This window comes from Oncorhynchus nerka, linkage group LG1 (assembly GCF_034236695.1).
Source record: "Oncorhynchus nerka isolate Pitt River linkage group LG1, Oner_Uvic_2.0, whole genome shotgun sequence".
NCBI lineage: Eukaryota > Metazoa > Chordata > Actinopteri > Salmoniformes > Salmonidae > Oncorhynchus > Oncorhynchus nerka.
In genome coordinates, this window is record NC_088396.1 from 48087052 (window position 1) to 48111351 (window position 24300).

At 47.9% G+C, this 24300-nt stretch overlaps 1 protein-coding gene across 10 annotated transcripts in view; it reads left to right on the plus strand.

Annotated features, from left to right (window-relative positions):
• The window catches only part of LOC115124084 (dedicator of cytokinesis protein 9-like), a 229148-nt gene that overhangs the window by 76417 nt on the left and 128431 nt on the right, over positions 1-24300 (plus strand). For 9 of the 10 annotated variants that reach the window (XM_065019375.1, XM_065019381.1, XM_065019383.1 and 6 more), the window contains exon 2: positions 21679-21795. In XM_065019375.1, coding sequence (XP_064875447.1) covers positions 21679-21795 — 117 coding nt within the window. Of the gene's footprint in view, positions 1-6844; positions 7082-21678; positions 21796-24300 lie in introns of those variants that run through there. The other variant, XM_065019376.1, reaches the window with a different exon arrangement.

Consider the following 24300-nt stretch of genomic DNA (forward strand, 5'->3'; position numbering starts at 1 on the left):
CTGACATAGCAGTGGTCTAGATATGGACTGACCTGACATAGCAGTGGTGTAGATGTGGACTAACCTGACATAGCAGTGGTGTAGATGTGGACTAACCTGACATAGTAGTGGTCTAGATGTGGACTGACCTGACATAGCAGTGGTCTAGATGTGGACTGACCTGACATAGCAGTGGTGTAGATGTGGACTGACCTGACATAGCAGTGGTGTAGATGTGGACTGACCTGACATAGCAGTGGTGTAGATGTGGACTGACCTGACATAGCAGTGGTGTAGATGTGGACTGACCTGACATAGCAGTGGTGTAGATGTGGACTGACCTGACATAGCAGTGGTGTAGGTGTGGACTGACCTGACATAGCAGTGGTGTAGGTGTGGACTGACCTGACATAGCAGTAGTGTAGATGTGGACTGACCTGACATAGCAGTGGTGTAGATGTGGACTGACCTGACATAGCAGTGGTCTAGATGTGGACTGACCTGACATAGCAGTGGTCTAGATGTGGACTGACCTGACATAGCAGTGGTGTAGATGTGGACTGACCTGACATAGCAGTGGTCTAGATGTGGACTGACCTGACATAGCAGTGGTCTAGATGTGGACTGACCTGACATAGCAGTGGTGTAGATGTGGACTGACCTGACATAGCAGTGGTGTAGGTGTGGACTGACCTGACATAGCAGTAGTGTAGATGTGGACTGACCTGACATAGCAGTGGTGTAGATGTGGACTGACCTGACATAGCAGTGGTCTAGATGTGGACTGACCTGACATAGCAGTGGTCTAGATGTGGACTGACCTGACATAGCAGTGGTGTAGATGTGGACTGACCTGACATAGCAGTGGTGTAGATGTGGACTGACCTGACATAGCAGTGGTGTAGATGTGGACTGACCTGACATAGCAGTGGTGTAGATGTGGACTGACCTGACATAGCAGTGGTGTAGGTGTGGACTGACCTGACATAGCAGTGGTGTAGGTGTGGACTGACCTGACATAGCAGTAGTGTAGATGTGGACTGACCTGACATAGCAGTGGTGTAGATGTGGACTGACCTGACATAGCAGTGGTCTAGATGTGGACTGACCTGACATAGCAGTGGTCTAGATGTGGACTGACCTGACATAGCAGTGGTCTAGATGTGGACTGACCTGACATAGCAGTGGTGTAGATGTGGACTGGCCTGACATAGCAGTGGTGTAGGTGTGGACTGACCTGACATAGCAGTGGTGTAGATGTGGACTGACCTGACATAGCAGTGGTCTAGATGTGGACTGACCTGACATAGCAGTGGTCTAGATGTGGACTGACCTGACATAGCAGTGGTCTAGATATGGACTGACCTGACATAGCAGTGGTGTAGATGTGGACTAACCTGACATAGCAGTGGTGTAGATGTGGACTAACCTGACATAGCAGTGGTCTAGATGTGGACTGACCTGACATAGCAGTGGTCTAGATGTGGACTGACCTGACATAGCAGTGGTGTAGATGTGGACTGACCTGACATAGCAGTGGTGTAGATGTGGACTGACCTGACATAGCAGTGGTGTAGATGTGGACTGACCTGACATAGCAGTGGTGTAGATGTGGACTGACCTGACATAGCAGTGGTGTAGATGTGGACTGACCTGACATAGCAGTGGTGTAGGTGTGGACTGACCTGACATAGCAGTGGTGTAGGTGTGGACTGACCTGACATAGCAGTAGTGTAGATGTGGACTGACCTGACATAGCAGTGGTGTAGATGTGGACTGGCCTGACATAGCAGTGGTCTAGATGTGGACTGACCTGACATAGCAGTGGTCTAGATGTGGACTGACCTGACATAGCAGTGGTGTAGATGTGGACTGACCTGACATAGCAGTGGTCTAGATGTGGACTGACCTGACATAGCAGTGGTCTAGATGTGGACTGACCTGACATAGCAGTGGTGTAGATGTGGACTGACCTGACATAGCAGTGGTGTAGATGTGGACTGACCTGACATAGCAGTGGTGTAGATGTGGACTGACCTGACATAGCAGTGGTGTAGGTGTGGACTGACCTGACATAGCAGTGGTGTAGGTGTGGACTGACCTGACATAGCAGTAGTGTAGATGTGGACTGACCTGACATAGCAGTGGTGTAGGTGTGGACTGACCTGACATAGCAGTGGTGTAGGTGTGGACTGACCTGACATAGCAGTAGTGTAGATGTGGACTGACCTGACATAGCAGTGGTGTAGATGTGGACTGGCCTGACATAGCAGTGGTCTAGATGTGGACTGACCTGACATAGCAGTGGTCTAGATGTGGACTGACCTGACATAGCAGTGGTGTAGATGTGGACTGACCTGACATAGCAGTGGTCTAGATGTGGACTGACCTGACATAGCAGTGGTCTAGATGTGGACTGACCTGACATAGCAGTGGTGTAGATGTGGACTGACCTGACATAGCAGTGGTGTAGATGTGGACTGACCTGACATAGCAGTGGTGTAGATGTGGACTGACCTGACATAGCAGTGGTGTAGATGTGGACTGACCTGACATAGCAGTGGTGTAGGTGTGGACTGACCTGACATAGCAGTGGTGTAGGTGTGGACTGACCTGACATAGCAGTAGTGTAGATGTGGACTGACCTGACATAGCAGTGGTGTAGATGTGGACTGACCTGACATAGCAGTGGTCTAGATGTGGACTGACCTGACATAGCAGTGGTCTAGATGTGGACTGACCTGACATAGCAGTGGTGTAGATGTGGACTGACCTGACATAGCAGTGGTGTAGATGTGGACTGGCCTGACATAGCAGTGGTGTAGGTGTGGACTGACCTGACATAGCAGTGGTGTAGGTGTGGACTGACCTGACATAGCAGTGGTGTAGATGTGGACTGACCTGACATAGCAGTGGTCTAGATGTGGACTGACCTGACATAGCAGTGGTCTAGATATGGACTGACCTGACATAGCATTGGTGTAGATGTGGACTGACCTGACATAGCAGTGGTCTAGATGTGGACTGACCTGACATAGCAGTCTAAAGAGAGTGATTAGTTGAGGGTGTTTTACTATGTGCTAACCTTATCATTGATACACTGAGCTGAGGAAAAGTCACAATGAAAAGACTGCTATCATTGCATAATTTGATAACTGTCCTCTAGTTCCAGATGCAGTGTGATAGGCCCCACAATACCAATTTCCCTCATATTTACCTAAATAGATAACACGGTGATTCAGTGATGACGCAGAATGAAACTCAATAAAAGTCTAGGGCTGATATAGATGATTTAAACAGAGGAAGCAACTCTGGGTGGCAGTAAAGGGAAGAAGTAACGATGAAACACAAAGATAACTGAAGCAGAATTCTGTCCCTTTCTCAGATTTGCGCATCATCACACGATCAATCATATTCAGTATCTTCAAGACACAGCTAAACATTATGGATGCAAATTGAAAAACAGCAATATTTGTATTTACTCTGCACCTTGATAATGCTATGACAGAGACCAGGTATACTGTAGCAATAATTTATTAGGGAATAGTATAACCAAGTATAATAATAATATAATAATAATTTACTATGGAACAGTTGCATGTTTCTACATGGTTCTATATGGTTCTACATGGTACAATAATCTCAAATATAAAATATATTTTGATTTGTTTAACACTTTTTTTGTCACTACATGATTCCATATGTGTTATTTCATAGTTTTGATGTCTTCACTATTATTCTACAATGTAGAAAATAGTACAAAACCAAGCACAACAAGTAGGTGTGTCCAAACTTTTGACTGGTACTGTGTATATATATATATATATACATATAAAACTACCCAGTTAGGGATTAGAACAGATGTCTAGTTGTTTCAGACTAATAGAACATGGATTCACTGTGTCCTGGGTGCTGTGCTCGTCTCAATAACTGTGTCCTGGGTGCTGTGCTCGTCTCAATAACTGTGTCCTGGGTGCTGTGCTCGTCTCAATAACTGTGTCCCGGGTGCTGTGCTGGTCTCAATGACTGTGTCCCGGGTGCTGTGCTCATCTCAATGACTGTGTCCAGGATGCTGTGCTCGTCTCAATGAGAGTGTCCCGGGTGCTGTGCTCGTCTCAATAACTGTGTCCTGGGTGCTGTGCTCGTCTCAATAACTGTGTCCTGGGTGCTGTGCTCGTCTCAATAACTGTGTCCCGGGTGATGTGCTGGTCTCAATGACTGTGTCCCGGGTGCTGTGCTCATCTCAATGACTGTGTCCAGGATGCTGTGCTCGTCTCAATGACTGTGTCCTGGGTGCTGTGCTCGTCTCAATAACTGTGTCCCGGGTGCTGTGCTGGTCTCAATGACTGTGTCCCGGGTGCTGTGCTCATCTCAATGACTGTGTCCAGGATGCTGTGCTCGTCTCAATGAGAGTGTCCCGGGTGCTGTGCTCGTCTCAATAACTGTGTCCTGGGTGCTGTGCTCGTCTCAATAACTGTGTCCCGGGTGATGTGCTGGTCTCAATGACTGTGTCCCGGGTGCTGTGCTCATCTCAATGACTGTGTCCAGGATGCTGTGCTCGTCTCAATGACTGTGTCCCGGGTGCTGTGCTCGTCTCAATGACTGTGTCCTGGGTGCTGTGCTCGTCTCAATGAGAGTGTCCCGGGTGCTGTGCTCGTCTCAATGACTGTGTCCTGGGTGCTGTGCTCGTCTCAATGACTGTGTCCCGGGTGCTGTGCTCGTCTCAATGACTGTGTCCCGGGTGCTGTGCTCGTCTCAACGACTGTGTCCTGGGTGCTGTGCTCATCTCAACGACTGTGTCCTGGGTGCTGTGCTCGTCTCAATGACTGTGTCATTGCTGTTCAAGAATTGTTGACAACATGCTAATTTCTAAATGTCACAATCGATATAAACAGCACAGTAATTAATTTGGATTCCTCTGAGACCGTGACACAGTAAACAAGTGGGTGTTTCAAAGTATGTCTGGTGACATTCCTCATGGAGTTGTGGCGTGCAGGAGGAGTAGCTTGATTACTGTACTTGGTCGCGAGTTAGTTGTTTGCTACGAGAGTCAACATCCAAACAAGACTTTTGTCACTAATATGTGGTGGAATGGACCTTGCATTACATCAGCAAACGGGTAGATCTTATACATACTGTATAACATAATGAACAATGTACAGCCTTAATGTTGGCCTATAAAGACTTGTCATTCATCGGTTTGTTAGTCGTACGAGTGATGACAGTCTCGCACCAAAGGCACATTGCAGACATTGTTTATCAGAGACAGGAACTCAGATGACTCATCGCTGCTCTGTGAAACCTAGAGAGAGCTGCCACTGTTTTCCCTCAGGAAGAGACAGACATGTAACTCATTCCACCGTGATGTTCCCCAGTCCCCTTCTCTCTGAGTCTCCGTGTCGCCAACCTGGGGGAGGGAGGGGGGTGAAGCTGGAGGAAGGTTGTGTATTTCAGGGCCTGGGGTTCCAGCATGTGAGTGGTCTAGTGGGAGACGGGGGTTATGTCTTGGGGATGGGGGTTCTGTGTACAGAGGCCAGTGGGTTGCAGGGGGACGGGGGTTAAGTGTGGGGACAGGGGGGCGGAGTTTGAGTGTTCGGGCAGAGAGGCAGTGGTAGGGGAACAGCTGTAGTCCTCACCGAGGTCCTGCCCCCTTGCGTTGAGCTCTGACACAAAAGGTAACATCCTCCCTGCTGTGGCCAATTGAGGAATCTGGAGGGTTGAACCTACTTGGAGGTGGGTTAGCACTTGAAATGCCCCTCTGGTAGATGGATGATTAACAACCAGAGGCTTTTGCAGACAGGAGACAAGCCTAATCTCTCTCTCTGAGGCCCTGGTGAGACCCCGTGACCACCAGGAAGCAGAAAGAACACATAAAGATCTACAGCTCAGAGCTACATACAGTGGACAGATAGATACAAATTGAACTGTTGACCTTGTTGACTCTATAGATGCAATCATACTGTATATCTGGAGATTTTAATAAGGTGTGCGTCTTCACTTTCAGACTGAGTTTCAATCAGTTTCAGACTGAGTTTCAATCAGTTTCAAACGGAGTTTCTATCAGTTTTTAACTGAGTTTCTATCAGTTTCAAACTGAGTTTCAGTCAGTTTCTAACTGAGTTTCAATCAGTTTCAAGTGGAAAAAGGAGAAAAGAGTTTGGTGTTTAGATGGCAGATTATGTGGGTCAGGATGTGTGAAAAATGGCTACAAACTCAATCTGGGGAGTTGATTCTAGTTGATAACCGATGTTGACATGGGAAAAAACACTTCTCATCAGTTCTGCTGATGTGTAAGTGTGTTCCATCACAGATATGAATTCTCTAGATGTTTGTCAAATTCCCTGAATAAATGACATAATGTATGTCGATGGAAGTACACTATTCTAGTCTCCCTTTCTATTATAGTCTTACTTCTCTATGTTATTCTCCATGCTGAAATGGGAAGCAGCTCTATTTACAGCTGTTGGACTGGACAGTCCCTTGAACTAGAAGACCAGTGGAATGGAAGGTGTCATCTTTGTCTAGTCCGTGTCATTAAAGTCCAGGTGGAAGCTGAGGGGTCAGATGACTGTAGGAGGAGGAGGAGTGTGTGTGTGTGTGTGTGTGTGTGTATGTGTGTGTGTGTGTGTGTGTGTGTGTGTGTGTGTGTGTGTGTGTGTGTGTGTGTGTGTGTGTGTCTGTGTGTGTGTGTCTATGTGTGTGTGTCTGTGTGTGTGTGTCTGTGTGTCTGTGTGTGTGCAAAGGCTGTAACTCCCCCAGAAAGGCAGGCAGGCAGCGCAGCTGGGTGTGGGAGGGGCCGTCTCTCTCCGTAGCCTGGGTGTGAGTCTGGGACTGGGAGGCTCAGAAATTCAGACACAGAGTGGTCTGAGAGAGAGAGAGAGAGCTATAGGGGCTCAGGAGAACTTCCCTAACTTTACCCTCCGCTGGACATGCTGGCTACCTGTTGCTGCTCTTTGGGATCTAGTGAGGACATTTGTGTCCACAGCTGTTGACAATGCAAGGAAGGGCTAACAAAGCCCCTAAGAAGGAGCTGGTGATTGACTCTCCCCAGCAGTACAAGAGTTTGGCTGGAGCCGAGGTGGAGGCAGTACCGCAGGTGGTGGTAAGTCACGGAATGAGGGGATAACCTAGCAATGGTTTCAGCTGAGACACTAAAAGTTACTTTAGTAGTTGGCTGAATTTCTTTACCACGTGTTTTGGGTAGGAAACGTTAAGTGGTAGCTGAAATGGTTGTGTTACTTCATCACATTTCAGCAGTGCTTGACGGTATTGGTTACAGTCAAATATCTGTAGCACTCAATATTCCTTGTTGTGGTGTAGTTGTACCCTAACTGTTGTGATGTCAGGCATCTGGAACCTCTAAGCTGGCCTTGTTCTGCTAGCAGCTTCATGACTAGTCTGGAACCTCTGAACTGGCCTTGTTGTGCTAGCAGCTTCATGACTAGTCTGGAACCTCTGAACTGGCCTTGTTCTGTTAGCAGCTTCATGACTAGTCTAGAACCTCTGAACTGGCCTTGTTCTGTTAGCAGCTTCATGACTAGTCTAGAACCTCTGAACTGGCCTTGTTCTGCTAGCAGCTTCATGACTAGTCTGGAACCTCTGAACCAGCCTTGTTCACCTAGCAGCTTCATGACTAGTCTAGAACCTCTGAACTGGCCTTGTTCTGCTAGCAGCTTCATGACTAGTCTAGAATGGCCTTGTTCTGCTAGCAGCTTCATGACTAGTCTAGAATGGCCTTGTTCTGCTAGCAGCTTCATGACTAGTCTAGAACCTCTGAACTGGCCTTGTTCTGTAGAACATCCGTTTCTATGGTGAGTAGAACGGCCGTTTCTATGGTGAGTAGAACGGACGTTTCTATGGTGAGTAGAACGGCCGTTTCTATGGTGAGTAGAACGGACGTTTCTATGGTGAGTAGAACGGCCGTTTCTATGGTGAGTAGAACTACCGTTTCTATGGTGAGTAGAACGGCCGTTTCTATGGTGAGTAGAACGGCCATTTCTATCAAAAGGCTAAAACTCCCCAGAGGCACTTGTTGTTAATAAGGAATAGTTGCCCTTCAAATCATATGCACTATTTAACCATGTTGTCACTGAGCCGCACTACCCATGGTTTGTGGTAAGTCTCTGGTTGCCCTCATGTAATATTATAATATATGCCATTTAGCAGGCGTTTTTATCCACAGCAACTGTGCTGTACTGTACTGTGCTGTGCTGTGCTGTGCTGTGGTGTGCTGTACTGTGGTGTGCTGTGGTGTACTGTGCTGTGGTGTGTTGTACTGTACTGTGCTGTGCTGGGCTGTGGTGTGGTGTACTGTGCTGTGCTGTGGTGTGCTCTACTGTACTGTGCTGTGCTGTGCTGTGGTGTGCTGTACTGTGGTGTGGTGTGCTGTACTGTGGTGTGGTGTGCTGTACTGTGGTGTGCTGTACTGTGGTGTGCTGTGCTGTGGTGTGGTGTGCTGTACTGTGGTGTGGTGTGCTGTACTGTGGTGTGGTGTACTATGCTGTGCTGTGGTGTGCTGTACTGTACTGTACTGTGCTGTGCTGTGCTGTGGTGTGCTGTGCTGTACTGTACTGTGGTGTGGTGTACTGTGCTGTGGTGTGCTGTACTGTACTGTGCTGTGCTGTGGTGTGCTGTACTGTGGTGTGCTGTGCTGTGCTGTGGTGTGCTGTGCTGTACTGTACTGTGGTGTGGTGTACTGTGCTGTGGTGTGGTGTGCTGTACTGTGCTGTGCTGTGGTGTGGTGTGCTGTACTGTGGTGTGCTGTACTGTGCTGTGCTGTGTTGTACTGTGGTGTACTGTACTGTACTGTACTGTGCTGTGCTGTGCTGTGTTGTACTGTGGTGTACTGTACTGTGCTGTACTGTGGTGTACTGTACTGTGCTGTACTGTGGTGTGCTGTACTGTGGTGTGCTGTGCTGTGCTGTGGTGTGGTGTGCTGTACTGTACTGTGCTGTGCTGTGCTGTGCTGTGGTGTGCTGTACTGTGGTGTGCTGTGCTGTGCTGTGGTGTACTGTACTGTGCTGTACTGTGCTGTGCTGTGGTGTGCTGTGCTGTACTGTACTGTGGTGTGGTGTACTGTGCTGTGGTGTGCTGTACTGTACTGTGCTGTGCTGTGGTGTGCTGTGCTGTGGTGTGCTGTACTGTACTGTGCTGTGCTGTGGTGTGCTGTACTGTGGTGTGCTGTGCTGTGCTGTGGTGTGGTGTGCTGTACTGTGCTGTGCTGTGGTGTGGTGTGGTGTGCTGTGCTGTACTGTGCTGTGCTGTGCTGTGTTGTACTGTGGTGTGCTGTACTGTGGTGTGGTGTGCTGTACTGTACTGTGCTGTGCTGTGTTGTACTGTGGTGTGCTGTACTGTGGTGTGGTGTGCTGTACTGTACTGTGCTGTGGTGTGCTGTGCTGTGGTGTGGTGTGCTGTACTGTGGTGTGCTGTGCTGTGCTGTGGTGTGCTGTGCTGTACTGTACTGTGGTGTGGTGTACTGTGCTGTGGTGTGGTGTGCTGTACTGTGCTGTGCTGTGGTGTGGTGTGCTGTACTGTGGTGTGCTGTACTGTGCTGTGCTGTGTTGTACTGTGGTGTACTGTACTGTACTGTACTGTGCTGTGCTGTGCTGTGTTGTACTGTGGTGTACTGTACTGTGCTGTACTGTGGTGTACTGTACTGTGCTGTACTGTGGTGTGCTGTACTGTGGTGTGCTGTGCTGTGCTGTGGTGTGGTGTGCTGTACTGTACTGTGCTGTGCTGTGCTGTGCTGCTGTGGTGTGCTGTACTGTGGTGTGCTGTGCTGTGCTGTGGTGTACTGTACTGTGCTGTACTGTGCTGTGCTGTGGTGTGCTGTGCTGTACTGTACTGTGGTGTGGTGTACTGTGCTGTGGTGTGCTGTACTGTACTGTGCTGTGCTGTGGTGTGCTGTGCTGTGGTGTGCTGTACTGTACTGTGCTGTGCTGTGGTGTGCTGTACTGTGGTGTGCTGTGCTGTGCTGTGGTGTGGTGTGCTGTACTGTGCTGTGCTGTGGTGTGGTGTGGTGTGCTGTGCTGTACTGTGCTGTGCTGTGCTGTGTTGTACTGTGGTGTGCTGTACTGTGGTGTGGTGTGCTGTACTGTACTGTGCTGTGCTGTGTTGTACTGTGGTGTGCTGTACTGTGGTGTGGTGTGCTGTACTGTACTGTGCTGTGGTGTGCTGTGCTGTGGTGTGGTGTGCTGTACTGTACTGTGCTGTGCTGTGCTGTGCTGTGGTGTGCTGTACTGTGGTGTGGTGTGCTGTACTGTGCTGTGCTGTGTTGTACTGTGGTGTACTGTACTGTGCTGTACTGTGGTGTGCTGTACTGTGGTGTGCTGTGCTGTGGTGTGGTGTGCTGTACTGTACTGTGTTGTACTGTGGTGTACTGTACTGTGCTGTACTGTGGTGTGTTGTACTGTGGTGTACTGTGGTGTACTGTGCTGTGCTGTGCTGTACTGTGCTGTGCTGTACTGTGGTGTACTGTACTGTGCTGTACTGTGGTGTACTGTGCTGTACTGTGGTGTACTGTACTGTGCTGTACTGTGGTGTACTATGCTGTGCTGTGGTGTGCTGTGCTGTGGTGTACTGTACTGTGCTTTGCTGTGCTGTACTGTGGTGTACTGTGGTGTACTGTACTGTGCTTTGCTGTGCTGTACTGTGCTGTACTGTGCTGTGCTGTGCTGTGGTGTACTATGCTGTGCTGTGGTGTACTGTACTGTGCTGTACTGTGCTGTACTGTGCTTTGCTGTGCTGTACTGTGGTGTACTGTACTGTGCTGTACTGTGGTGTACTGTACTGTGGTGTACTGTACTGTACTGTACTGTGCTGTGCTGTGCTGTACTGTACTGTGCTGTGCTGTGCTGTACTGTGGTGTACTGTGGTGTACTGTGCTGTACTGTACTGTACTGTGCTGTACTGTGGTGTACTGTACTGTGGTGTACTGTACTGTACTGTACTGTGCTGTGCTGTGCTGTACTGTGCTGTACTGTGCTGTGCTGTGCTGTACTGTGCTGTACTGTGGTGTACTGTGCTGTACTGTACTGTACTGTGCTGTACTGTACTGTACTGTACTGTACTGTGCTGTGCTGTACTGTGCTGTACTGTGCTGTGCTGTGGTGTACTGTGCTGTGCTGTGCTGTGGTGTACTGTGCTGTGCTGTACTGTGGTGTACTGTGCTGTACTGTGGTGTACTGTGCTGTACTGTACTGTACTGTACTGTACTGTGCTGTGCTGTACTGTGCTGTACTGTGCTGTGCTGTGTTGTACTGTGCTGTACTGTGGTGTACTGTACTGTGGTGTACTGTACTGTACTGTACTGTGCTGTGCTGTGCTGTACTGTGCTGTACTGTGCTGTGCTGTGCTGTACTGTGCTGTACTGTGGTGTACTGTGCTGTACTGTACTGTACTGTGCTGTACTGTGGTGTACTGTACTGTGGTGTACTGTACTGTACTGTACTGTGCTGTGCTGTGCTGTACTGTGCTGTACTGTGCTGTGCTGTGTTGTACTGTGGTGTACTGTACTGTGCTGTACTGTGGTGTACTGTACTGTGCTGTACTGTGGTGTGCTGTACTGTGGTGTGCTGTGCTGTTGTGTGGTGTGCTGTACTGTACTGTGCTGTGCTGTGCTGTACTGTGGTGTGCTGTACTGTGGTGTGCTGTGCTGTTGTGTGGTGTGCTGTACTGTACTGTGCTGTGGTGTGCTGTACTGTGCTGTGCTGTGCTGTGTTGTACTGTGGTGTACTGTGCTGTACTGTGCTGTACTGTGGTGTGCTGTGCTGTGCTGTACTGTGGTGTACTGTACTGTGCTGTACTGTGGTGTGCTGTGGTGTACTGTACTGTGCTGTACTGTGGTGTACTGTGCTGTACTGTGCTGTGCTGTACTGTGGTGTACTGTACTGTGCTGTACTGTGGTGTGCTGTGGTGTGCTGTACTGTGGTGTGGTGTGCTGTACTGTGGTGTGGTGTGCTGTACTGTGGTGTGGTGTGCTGTACTGTGGTGTGCTGTGCTGTGGTGTGCTGTACTGTGGTGTGGTGTGCTGTACTGTGGTGTGGTGTACTGTGCTGTGCTGTGGTGTGGTGTGCTGTACTGTACTGTGCTGTGCTGTGCTGTGCTGTGGTGTGCTGTGCTGTACTGTACTGTGGTGTGGTGTACTGTGCTGTACTGTACTGTGCTGTGCTGTGCTGTGGTGTGCTGTACTGTGCTGTGCTGTACTGTGCTGTGCTGTACTGTGGTGTACTGTACTGTGCTGTACTGTGGTGTACTGTGCTGTACTGTGGTGTGCTGTACTGTGGTGTGCTGTGATGTGGTGTGGTGTGCTGTACTGTACTGTGCTGTGCTGTGCTGTGGTGTGCTGTACTGTGGTGTGCTGTGCTGTGGTGTGCTGTGCTGTACTGTGCTGTGTTGTACTGTGGTGTGCTGTGCTGTGGTGTGCTGTGCTGTACTGTACTGTGGTGTGTTGTACTGTGGTGTGCTGTACTGTGCTGTGCTGTACTGTGCTGTACTGTGCTGTGCTGTGGTGTACTGTGCTGTGCTGTACTGTGGTGTGTTGTACTGTGGTGTGCTGTACTGTGCTGTGCTGTACTGTGCTGTACTGTGCTGTGCTGTGGTGTACTGTGCTGTGCTGTACTGTGCTGTACTGTGCTGTGCTGTGGTGTACTGTGCTGTGCTGTACTGTACTGTGCTGTGCTGTACTGTACTGTGGTGTACTGTACTGTGCTGTACTGTGGTGTACTGTACTGTGGTGTACTGTACTGTGCTGTGCTGTACTGTGCTGTGCTGTACTGTACTGTGGTGTGCTGTACTGTGGTGTGGTGTACTGTGCTGTGGTGTGCTGTACTGTGCTGTGGTGTACTGTACTGTACTGTGGTGTACTGTACTGTGCTGTACTGTGGTGTGCTGTACTGTGGTGTGCTGTGCTGTCGTGTGGTGTGCTGTACTGTACTGTGCTGTGCTGTGCTGTGCTGTACTGTGCTGTACTGTGCTGTACTGTGGTGTGCTGTGTGTGCTGTGCTGTACTGTGCTGTACTGTACTGTACTGTGTGTGGTGTGCTGTGCTGTGCTGTACTGTACTGTGCTGTACTGTGCTGTGGTGTACTGTGCTGTGGTGTGCTGTACTGTGTTGTACTGTACTGTGGTGTACTGTGCTGTGGTGTGCTGTACTGTGCTGTGCTGTGTTGTACTGTGGTGTGCTGTGCTGTGCTGTGCTGTACTGTGTTGTACTGTACTGTGGTGTACTGTGCTGTGGTGTGCTGTACTGTGCTGTGCTGTGTTGTACTGTGGTGTGCTGTGCTGTGCTGTGCTGTACTGTGTTGTACTGTACTGTGGTGTACTGTGCTGTACTGTGTTGTACTGTACTGTGTTGTACTGTACTGTGGTGTACTGTGCTGTGGTGTGCTGTACTGTGCTGTGCTGTGTTGTACTGTGGTGTGCTGTGCTGTACTGTGGTGTACTGTACTGTGCTGTACTGTGGTGTGCTGTACTGTGGTGTGCTGTGCTGTGGTGTGCTGTGTTGTACTGTGGTGTACTGTACTGTGCTGTGCTGTACTGTGCTGTGGTGTGCTGTACTGTGGTGTGGTGTACTGTGCTGTGGTGTGCTGTACTGTGCTGTGGTGTACTGTACTGTACTGTGGTGTACTGTACTGTGCTGTACTGTGGTGTGCTGTACTGTGGTGTGCTGTGCTGTCGTGTGGTGTGCTGTACTGTACTGTGCTGTGCTGTGCTGTACTGTGGTGTGCTGTGTTGTGCTGTACTGTGCTGTGCTGTGGTGTGCTGTGCTGTACTGTACTGTGGTGTACTGTGCTGTGCTGTACTGTGCTGTACTGTACTGTGGTGTACTGTGCTGTGCTGTGCTGTACTGTACTGTGGTGTACTGTGCTGTGCTGTACTGTACTGTACTGTGGTGTACTGTGCTGTGCTGTGCTGTACTGTGTTGTACTGTACTGTGGTGTACTGTGCTGTGCTGTGCTGTACTGTACTGTGGTGTACTGTGCTGTGCTGTACTGTACTGTGGTGTACTGTGCTGTGCTGTGCTGTGCTGTACTGTACTGTGGTGTACTGTGCTGTACTGTACTGTGCTGTACTGTACTGTGCTGTGCTGTGCTGTACTGTGGTGTACTGTGCTGTGCTGTACTGTACTGTGCTGTGCTGTGCTGTACTGTGGTGTGCTGTGCTGTACTGTGCTGTACTGTGTTGTACTGTGCTGTGCTGTACTGTGGTGTACTGTGCTGTACTGTGCTGTGCTGTTGTTACGAATCCCTTTTGGCCCGACAGTCTAGGGGGGATGGTAATGAGACCCGTAACATAACTCATGCAAATTATTATTGTGACAAAGTAAAAGTGTGAACGAAATAACCACGACAACAGAAATCTACCGTCAAACTCCAGGTTTATTTATAAACACACGGTAATGGGGGGAGCAGGAAAAGGGGCTGAGCTGGACCCAAGGAAAGAAACAATAAGTATTCAAAAACACCCCTAAGCTAGACTAGCCTACTTTAACAACAGCTAACTAACTAACCAAAAATACAGTGGGTGGTCCGCCCAGTTCTAACTAGTGTATTTAACAAAGTTCACCTACGGGTAGTGTATGCCCATGGGCGACTTGTCTTGGTTTCCCCCTTTTCCCACCAGCAACACACAAACACCATAACCAAAAACAATACTCACAGGTGATGACAAAGTGCTATGGAGGTGCTTTAAACAAAAGAGAGGTTAAGACATAAAGCGAGAGTGAAACACAGAGACCTACAGACATGGCATTTACAGAGAGATTGAGCTAGAGATTGAGCGAGAGATTGAGCTAGAGATTGCTCCAGAGCAAACAAATGATGGGGTTTTTAAACCATGGGGAAGGAACTGTGATAGGGTAGGAAATAGGAGGAGGTGTGTCTTCTGATTGATGATTGATTGTTGACTGATTGGGGAGTGATGGTTTTCACCTGTGAGGGGAGAAGGAGAGAAAAGAAACACACACAGGATACACACACACAGGATAACTGTATCCGTAACAGCTGTACTGTACTGTGGTGTACTGTGAGGTACTGTGCTGTGCTGTACTGTACTGTGGTGTACTGTGCTGTACTGTGCTGTGCTGTGCTGTGCTGTACTGTGCTGTACTGTACTGTACTGTACTGTGCTGTACTGTGCTGTGCTGTACTGTACTGTGCTGTACTGTACTGTGCTGTGCTGTACTGTACTGTACTGTACTGTACTGTACTGTGCTGTGCTGTACTGTGCTGTACTGTACTGTACTGTACTGTGCTGTGCTGTACTGTGCTGTACTGTACTGTACTGTACTGTACTGTACTGTGCTGTGCTGTACTGTGCTGTACTGTACTGTACTGTACTGTACTGTACTGTGCTGTACTGTGCTGTGCTGTACTGTACTGTGCTGTACTGTACTGTGCTGTGCTGTACTGTACTGTACTGTACTGTACTGTACTGTGCTGTGCTGTACTGTGCTGTACTGTACTGTACTGTACTGTACTGTACTGTGCTGTGCTGTACTGTGCTGTACTGTACTGTACTGTACTGTACTGTACTGTGCTGTACTGTGCTGTGCTGTACTGTACTGTGCTGTACTGTGCTGTGCTGTGCTGTACTGTACTGTACTGTACTGTACTGTACTGTGGTGTACTGTGCTGTACTGTACTGTGGTGTACTGTGCTGTACTGTGCTGTGCTGTACTGTACTGTGCTGTACTGTGTTGTAGGAGGATCTGGGTCATCACTGCAGCAGTGGACTGGGCTGTGGTCATGGGGCTGGGCTGAGGGAGTGAGAATGACTGGGCTGAGGGAGTGAGAATGACTGGGCTGAGGGAGTGAGAACGACTGGGCTGTGGTCATGCCGCTGGGCTGAGGGAGTGAGAATGACTGGGCTGTGGTCATGGGGCTGAGGGAGTGAGAACGACTGGGCTGTGGTCATGGGGCTGACTGGGCTGTGGTCATGCCGCTGGGCTGGGAGTGAGAACGACTGGGCTGTGGTCATGCCGCTGGGCCGACTGGGCTGAGGGAGTGAGAATGACTGGGGGTCATGGGGCTGAGGAGGAGAACGACTGGGCTGTGGTCATGCCGCTGGGCTGAGGGAGTGAGAACGACTGGGCTGTGGTCATGCCGCTGGGCTGAGGGAGTGAGAACGACTGGGCTGTGGTCATGGGGCTGAGGGAGTGAGAATGACTGGGCTGTGGTCATGCCGCTGGGCTGAGGGAGTGAGAATGACTGGGCTGTGGTCATGGGGCTGAGGGAGTGAGAATGACTGGGCTGTGGTCATGGGGCTGAGGGAGTGAGAACGACTGGGCTGTGGTCATGCCGCTGGGCTGAGGGAGTGAGAATGACTGGGCTGTGGTCATGAGGCTGAGGGAGTGAGAATGACTGGGCTGTGGTCATGGGGCTGAGGGAGTGAGAACGACTGGGCTACAGTCAGTGAATAGACATTTTCTTATCCAGGGCTTACTCTGTGGTTTGTCTGAATATGCTCGTCTGGTACCTGACACGGGCATATGGAGAACCTCAAGGGTCATGTAGACAGTGGGAGGAAGGTTGACAATAGGCAAATCAAATCACATGTTATTTGTCACATGCGCCGAATACAACAAGTGTAGACCTGAACTTGAAATGTTTACTTACAAGCCCTTAACCAACAATGCAGTTCAAGAAATAGAGTTAATAAAATATTTACTAAATAAACAAAAGTTTTTTAAAAAGTAATAAAATCAAAAAGTAACAAAAGCAATGACATTACAATAACAAGGCTATATACAGCCGGTACCGAGTCAATGTGCAGGTTAGTCGAGGTCATTTGTAAAGTGACGATGCATAGGTAATGAACAGCAAGTAGCAGTAGTGTAAAAACAAAGGGTGTCAATGTAAATAGTCCGGGTGAAGTCACAAGGGAGCGCGTCTCTGCTCCCGAGTGGTGCAGCGGTCTAAGGCACTGCATCTCAGTGCTGGAGGTGTCACTAAAGACCCTGGTTCGATTCCAGGTTGTATCACAACCAGCTGTGATTGGGAGTCTCATAGGACAGTGCACAATTGCCCCAGTGTCGTTTGGCTGGGGTAGGCCTTCATTGTAAATAAGAATTTGTTCTTAACTGACTTGCCTAGTTACATTTAAAAAATGAAAGGCTCAGGAATCAATCACATAATGCACATGTGATATTGGCTAAATTAAATGTGTACTATTTCTCTTCAAGTCCCTGTATTGAATTGAATGAGCTTTTTGTGTTTTCTTTAATAGTGTGTAGCGTATTGTTGGCTTCCGTAGGCTGATGATTGGCTTACTGTCACCTGACCCCCAGGTGTGTCATGCACAGGAAGTGTCTGGGAAAATCCCTGTTTAATGAGGTTTCCACAGTATTGGCTCCTGTGGGCTAAACAGTAAACATAACTGTCATATTCAATGTGTAGTCACTGAATTAAAGGCACCTTTTGCTTTCAAAGAATGTCAAATTCCATGTACAGGTTAATACCTGGAATCAGGACAGGCTACCTATGTTTACAATGTTATGCAGGGTTTACAGTAAGCTGTCTCTATGGCAGGTTGGCCTTGTGTAGCTGTGGGGCCTGTTCTGTGATCATAGCGATGTGGTGATTTCAGCTGACAGAGGATGAGAGTGCACACACACACACACACACACACACACACACACACACACACACACACAGCTCACCTGTCTGGACTGTTATCTCCCAGCAGTCTGTAGTCATGTCTCCTCACTCACCTGGCCTGAGAGCATGACTCTGTCAGCTGTCATTCGTGTTCTTGTCTCAGTGTGTTAGAAAGTGTGTGTGCGTGTGTCAGACCTCACTGCAGGGTATGTTTGGGCACGTTTGCGTGTGTGTGTGTGTGTGTGTGTGTGTGAGTTGTGTGTGTGTGTGTGTGTGTGTGTGTGTGTGTGTGTGTGTGTGTGTGTGTGTGTGTGTGTGTGTGTGTGTGTGTGTGTGTGTGTGCGTGCGTGCGTGTGTGCGTGTGTATTCATGCTTGCATAAGCCAGCGTCACTCTTCTGAAGAATGTCTGATAATGCCCTCACAGGCTAGGAGCAGATAGGAAGACACCCTCCTCCTCACTGTCTTGCACTTGTCCAGTGGACTGTGACCGTGAAAGGGACAAAAACACAGATCTCTCCAGTCAACACTGTGGTACTGACTGTGTTATTAGCATGGCCGCTAGCAATACATCTTAAAACTGGTCCATTAACAAGACTCTCCCTCTGAGATCATCAAACTAGATGCAACTGTACTGCTGCTCAACCCAAAGTCCTGGCTCTCTACCGGAGCTGTTGAGAATGTATAGATTTAGTCGTCTCAAGCTGTTGAGAATGTATAGATTTAGTCGTCTCAGGCTGTTGAGAATGTATAGATTTAGTCGTCTCAGGCTGTTGAGAATGTATAGATTTAGTCGTCTCAAGCTGTTGGGAATGTATAGATTTAGTCGTCTCAAGCTGTTGAGAATGTATAGATTTAGTCGTCTCAAGCTGTTGAGAATGTATAGATTTAGTCGTCTCAAGTGTTCTTTGCCTCTATGGCCACTATGTATTGTTACTGCTTGATGAGTGGATGTCTGAACTGTGCCATATCGTATTGTAACGAATCTCCTCTTCATCTGAGGAAGAGTAAGAAGGATCGGACCAATATGCAGCATGGTAAGTGTCCGTCATAATGTATTGACTGAACGCACAAAAACAAAATAACAAAGTGAAATGGAAGAAACGAAACAGTTCTGTAAGGTGACATACACTAAACAGAAAACAACCACCCACAAACAAGAGTGGGAAAACAGGCTACCTAAGTATGGTTCTCACTCAGAGACAACGATTGACAGCTGCCTCTGATTGGGAACCATACCAGGCCAAACACATAGAAATACCAAACATAGAACAAAAACATAGAATGCCCACCCCAACTCACACCCTGACCAACCTAAAATAGAAACATACAAAAGGAACTAAGGTCAGGACGTGACACGTATACACTACCATGATAATACCACCAACATTACCATATAGCAAAGTCCCTTGTGTTTCAGTGAATTCATATAGTTCGATGGACATTGTCATTGTCAGTGATGGATGTCGTCTGTAGCAGCACTATGAGGTATCTTATGTAACTCCACTGCCTGCTGTGGTACAGCTTGTCCAAGCAGAAGACATTACGTGAGACGCAAAAGCTACAGTTGATTCCCTCTGGAATGAAATCTGCATTCTTATCTGCTTAAGGCCTTATGTTGATATGAACAACAATGCGTCACAATTCTGTTTTTAAAATACTCCAAAAGTTGATTATAGATAACAGTTCGATGTTTTTAGCTAACTGTAATCACATCAATCAGAAAACCAGATGGTTTGGACGGTGAGGCTCAAACATTCATATATATATATATCATGTGTGTTTTCTAAATATTAAATAGTGTAGCTCTTACCCATGGTGTTGAGTTGTAACGTGCTCCTTAGTGACGGGACAGAGCTGTGTGTTAGCTGTCAGAGAGTGATGTCATAATGATCCTGCCATCCATCAGAGCTGTGTGTTAGCTGTCAGAGAGTGATGTCATGATGATTCTGCCTGCCTGCCATCAGAGCTGTGTGTTAGCTGTCAGAGAGTGATGTCATGATGATTCTGCCTGCCTGCCATCAGAGCTGTGTGTTAGCTGTCAGAGAGTGACATGATGTCATAATAATCCTGCCTTCCATCAGAGCTGTGTGTTAGCTGTCAGAGAGTGATGTCATAATGTTTCTGCCTTCCATCAGAGCTGTGTGTTAGCTGTCAGAGAGTGATGTCATAATGTTTCTGCCTTCCATCAGAGCTGTGTGTTAGCTGTCAGAGAGTGATGTCATAATGTTTCTGCCTTCCATCAGAGATGTGTGTTAGCTGTCATGATCTCGCCATCACGGTTGACAACTCCATTGTGTCCTCCTCCCAGAGCGCTAAGAACCTTGGCGTGATCCTGGACAACACCCTGTCGTTCTCAACTAACATCAAGGCGGTGGCCCGTTCTTGTAGGTTCGTGCTCTACAACATCCGCAGAGTACGACCCTGCCTCACACAGGAAGCAGCGCAGGTCCTAATCCAGGCACTTGTCATCTCCCGTCTGGATTACTGCAACTCGCTGTTGGCTGGGCTCCCTGCCTGTGCCATTAAACCCCTACAACTCATCCAGAACGCCGCTGCCCGTCTGGTGTTCAACCTTCCCAAGTTCTCTCACGTCACCCCGCTCCTCCGCTCTCTCCACTGGCTTCCAGTTGAAGCTCGCATCCGCTACAAGACCATGGTGCTTGCCTACGGAGCTGTGAGGGGAACGGCACCTCAGTACCTCCAGGCTCTGATCAGGCCCTACACCCAAACAAGGGCACTGCGTTCATCCACCTCTGGCCTGCTCGCCTCCCTACCACTGAGGAAGTACAGTTCCCGCGCAGCCCAGTCAAAACTGTTCGCTGCTCTGGCCCCCCAATGGTGGAACAAACTCCCTCACGACGCCAGGACAGCGGAGTCAATCACCACCTTCCGGAGACACCTGAAACCCCACCTCTTTCAGGAATACCTAGGATAGGATAAAGTAATCCTTCTCACCCCCCTTAAAAGATTTAGATGCACTATTGTAAAGTGGCTGTTCCACTGGATGTCTTAAGGTGAACGCACCAATTTGTAAGTCGCTCTGGATAAGAGCGTCTGCTAAATGACTTAAATGTAATGTAAATGTAGCTGTCAGAGAGTGACATGATGTCATAATGTTTCTGCCTTCCATCAGAGCTGTGTGTTAGCTGTCAGAGAGTGATGTCATAATGTTTCTGCCTTCCATCAGAGCTATGTGTTAGCTGTCAGAGAGTGATGTCATAATGTTTCTGCCTTCCATCAGAGCTGTGTGTTAGCTGTCAGAGAGTGATGTCATAATGTTTCTGCCTTCCATCAGGGCTGTGTGTTAGCTGTCAGAGAGTGATGTCATAATGTTTCTGCCTTCCATCAGGGCTGTGTGTTAGCTGTCAGAGAGTGATGTCATAATGTTTCTGCCTTCCATCAGAGATGTGTGTTAGCTGTCAGAGAGTGATGTCATAATGTTTCTGCCTTCCATCAGAGCTGTGTGTTAGCTGTCAGAGAGTGATGTCATAATGTTTCTGCCTTCCATCAGAGCTGTGTGTTAGCTGTCAGAGAGTGATGTCATAATGTTTCTGCCTTCCATCAGAGCTGTGTGTTAGCTGTCAGAGAGTGATGTCATAATGTTTCTGCCTTCCATCAGAGCTGTGTGTTAGCTGTCAGAGAGTGATGTCATAATGTTTCTGCCTTCCATCAGGGCTGTGTGTTAGCTGTCAGAGAGTGACATGATGTCATAATGATCCTGCCTTCCATCAGGGAGCTAGTAAAGGTGGATGTGTTCTCTGTGGGCGGCTGCAGGCTGCAGCCCTCATAGGGATGTCACTAACAGATAGCATGTGTGAAAAGGGCCCCAGCAGCTACAGATTCTCTGAGCTCAACTTACAATACTGACTGCATCCCAAAGTGTATTACTTTTGACCAGGGCCCAAGTTCACTTCTTAGCTCTCCTTTTGAAGTCCACAGTGAGACTCTGCCATCTTTATGTTGTGTGTTAGAGTTGAGAAAGTCCTCCCTAAAAGAGATATCCACCTTTTCAAAGCACTCCTCTGGTCGGCTTTGAAAACAGCATGTTCTCTGTGTAAATACCTGTATATTAACAGCATGTTGTGTCTATGTGTTCCCCAGGTGAAGCCCAAAGTTATCGAACCCCTGGACTATGAGACTGTTCTTGTCCAGAGGAAGACCCAGATTCTCAGTGATGTCCTCCGGGACATGCTGCAGTTCCCCCAGGAAGACTTCCAGGTGAGTCACCTCTGGCCTTCTGACCTGGCACCAGAACCAGGCTCAGATACCATTAGTGTGTCCCGCATGGCGTCCTAGCGGTACCGGAGCCAAGTCCAGGTCCAAAAGTCTCCTTAACAGCTTCTACCCCCAAGCCATAAGACTGCTGAACAATTCATCAAATGGCCACCCGGACTATTTACATTACCCCCCCTTGTTTTTACATTGCTGCTACTCGCTGTTTATTATCTATGCATAATCATTTTACCCATACCTATTTGTACATATTACCTCAATTACCTCGACTAACCTGTACCCCCGCACATTGACCCGGTACCGGTACCCCCTGTATATAGCCTCGTTACTAACCTGTACCCCCGCACATTGACCCGGTACCGGTACCCCCTGTATATAGCCTCGTTACTAACCTGTACCCCCGCACATTGACCCGGTACCGGTACCCCCTGTATATAGCCTCGTTACTAACCTGTACCCCCGCACATTGACCCGGTACCGGTACCCCCTGTATATAGCCTCGTTACTAACCTGTACCCCTGCACATTGACTCGGTACCGGTACCCCCTGTATATAGCCTCGTTATTGTTATTTTATTGTGTTACTTATTTATTGTTTATTTTCTACTTTAGTTTATTTATTAAATATTTTCGTAACTATTTTTCTTGAACTGCGTTGTTGGTTAAGAGCTTGTAAGTAAGCATTTCACTGTAAGGTCTGTTGTAGTCGGCGCATGTGACAAATCAAATTTGATTTGATATTCCTCTGTTCTTGAGCAGAGCTCAGAGATGACCAGACAGAAGAGAACACCATTAGACTAGTCTGCTACAGAATAAGTAGTCAGTGAGGTAGGGATGGATATCATTTATTGCTGAAGGTAAACAATATGTCAATGTTGATAAGATCTTGATAGTTTCCATTATAGTGCACCATGTTGGATAATTGCTATCAACTTAATGTGATCTATCAACATCAAATCAAATAAAATTATATTTGTGATATTGGCCGAATACAACAGGTGACGACTTTTCCCAGAAACGCTTACGAGCCCTTCCCAACGATGCAATTTGAAAATAAAATGGTAACATGTGCTGCTATATACAGGGAGTACCAGTACCAGATCATTGTAGAGTTACATACAGGGAGTACCAGTACCAGATCATTGTAGAGTTACATACAGGAAGTACCAGTACCAGATCACTGTAGAGTTACATACAGGGAATACCAGTACCAGATCACTGTAGAGTTACATACAGGGAGTACCAGTACCATATCATTGTAGAGTTACATACAGGGAGTACCAGTACCAGATCAATGTGGAGCTATATACAGGGAGTACCAGTACCAGATCATTGTAGAGTTACATACAGGGAGTACCAGTACCAGATCATTGTAGAGTTACATACAGGGAGTACCAGTACCAGATCATTGTAGAGTTACATACAGGGAGTACCAGTACCAGATCATTGTAGAGTTACATACAGGAAGTACCAGTACCAGATCACTGTAGAGTTACATACAGGGAATACCAGTACCAGATCACTGTAGAGTTACATACAGGGAGTACCAGTACCAGATCAATGTGGAGCTATATACAGGGAGTACCAGTACTAGATCAATGTGGATATATATACAGGGAGTACCAGTACCTTATCAATGTGGAGATATATACAGGGAGTACCAGTACCAGATCATTGTAGAGTTACATACAGGGAGTACCAGTACCAGATCATTGTAGAGTTACATACAGGGAGTACCAGTACCAGATCACTGTAGAGTTACATACAGGGAGTACCAGTACCTTATCAATGTGGAGCTATATACAGGGAGTACCAGTACCATATCCATGTAGAGCTATATACAGGGAGTACCAGTACCAGATCAATGTAGAGCTATATACAGGGAGTACCAGTACCAGATCAATGTAGAGCTATATACAGGGAGTACCAGTACCAGATCAATGCAGAGCTATATACAGGAAGTAGCAGTACCTTATCCATGTAGAGCTATATACAGGGAGTACCAGTACCAGATCAATGTAGAGCTATATACAGGGAGTACCAGTACCAGATCAATGTAGAGCTATATACAGGGAGTACCAGTACCAGATCAATGCAGAGCTATATACAGGAAGTAGCAGTACCTTATCCATGTAGAGCTATATACAGGGAGTACCAGTACCAGATCAATGTAGAGCTATATACAGGGAGTACCAGTACCAGATCAATGCAGAGCTATATACAGGAAGTAGCAGTACCTTATCCATGTAGAGCTATATACAGGGAGTACCAGTACCAGATCAATGTAGAGCTATATACAGGGAGTACCAGTACCTTATCAATGTGGAGCTGTATACAGGATTAAAGGGTCTGCAGCTCACCATGAGGTGTTCTGTATCAGGTGAACAAACGCACAAGACACTTGAAGCAGCACACCAGTTGTTATGTATGAACAAACACACTCCACCTCCTTTCAACTTCCCGAAGCCACCGTCCCATCCTGCCACTGGTG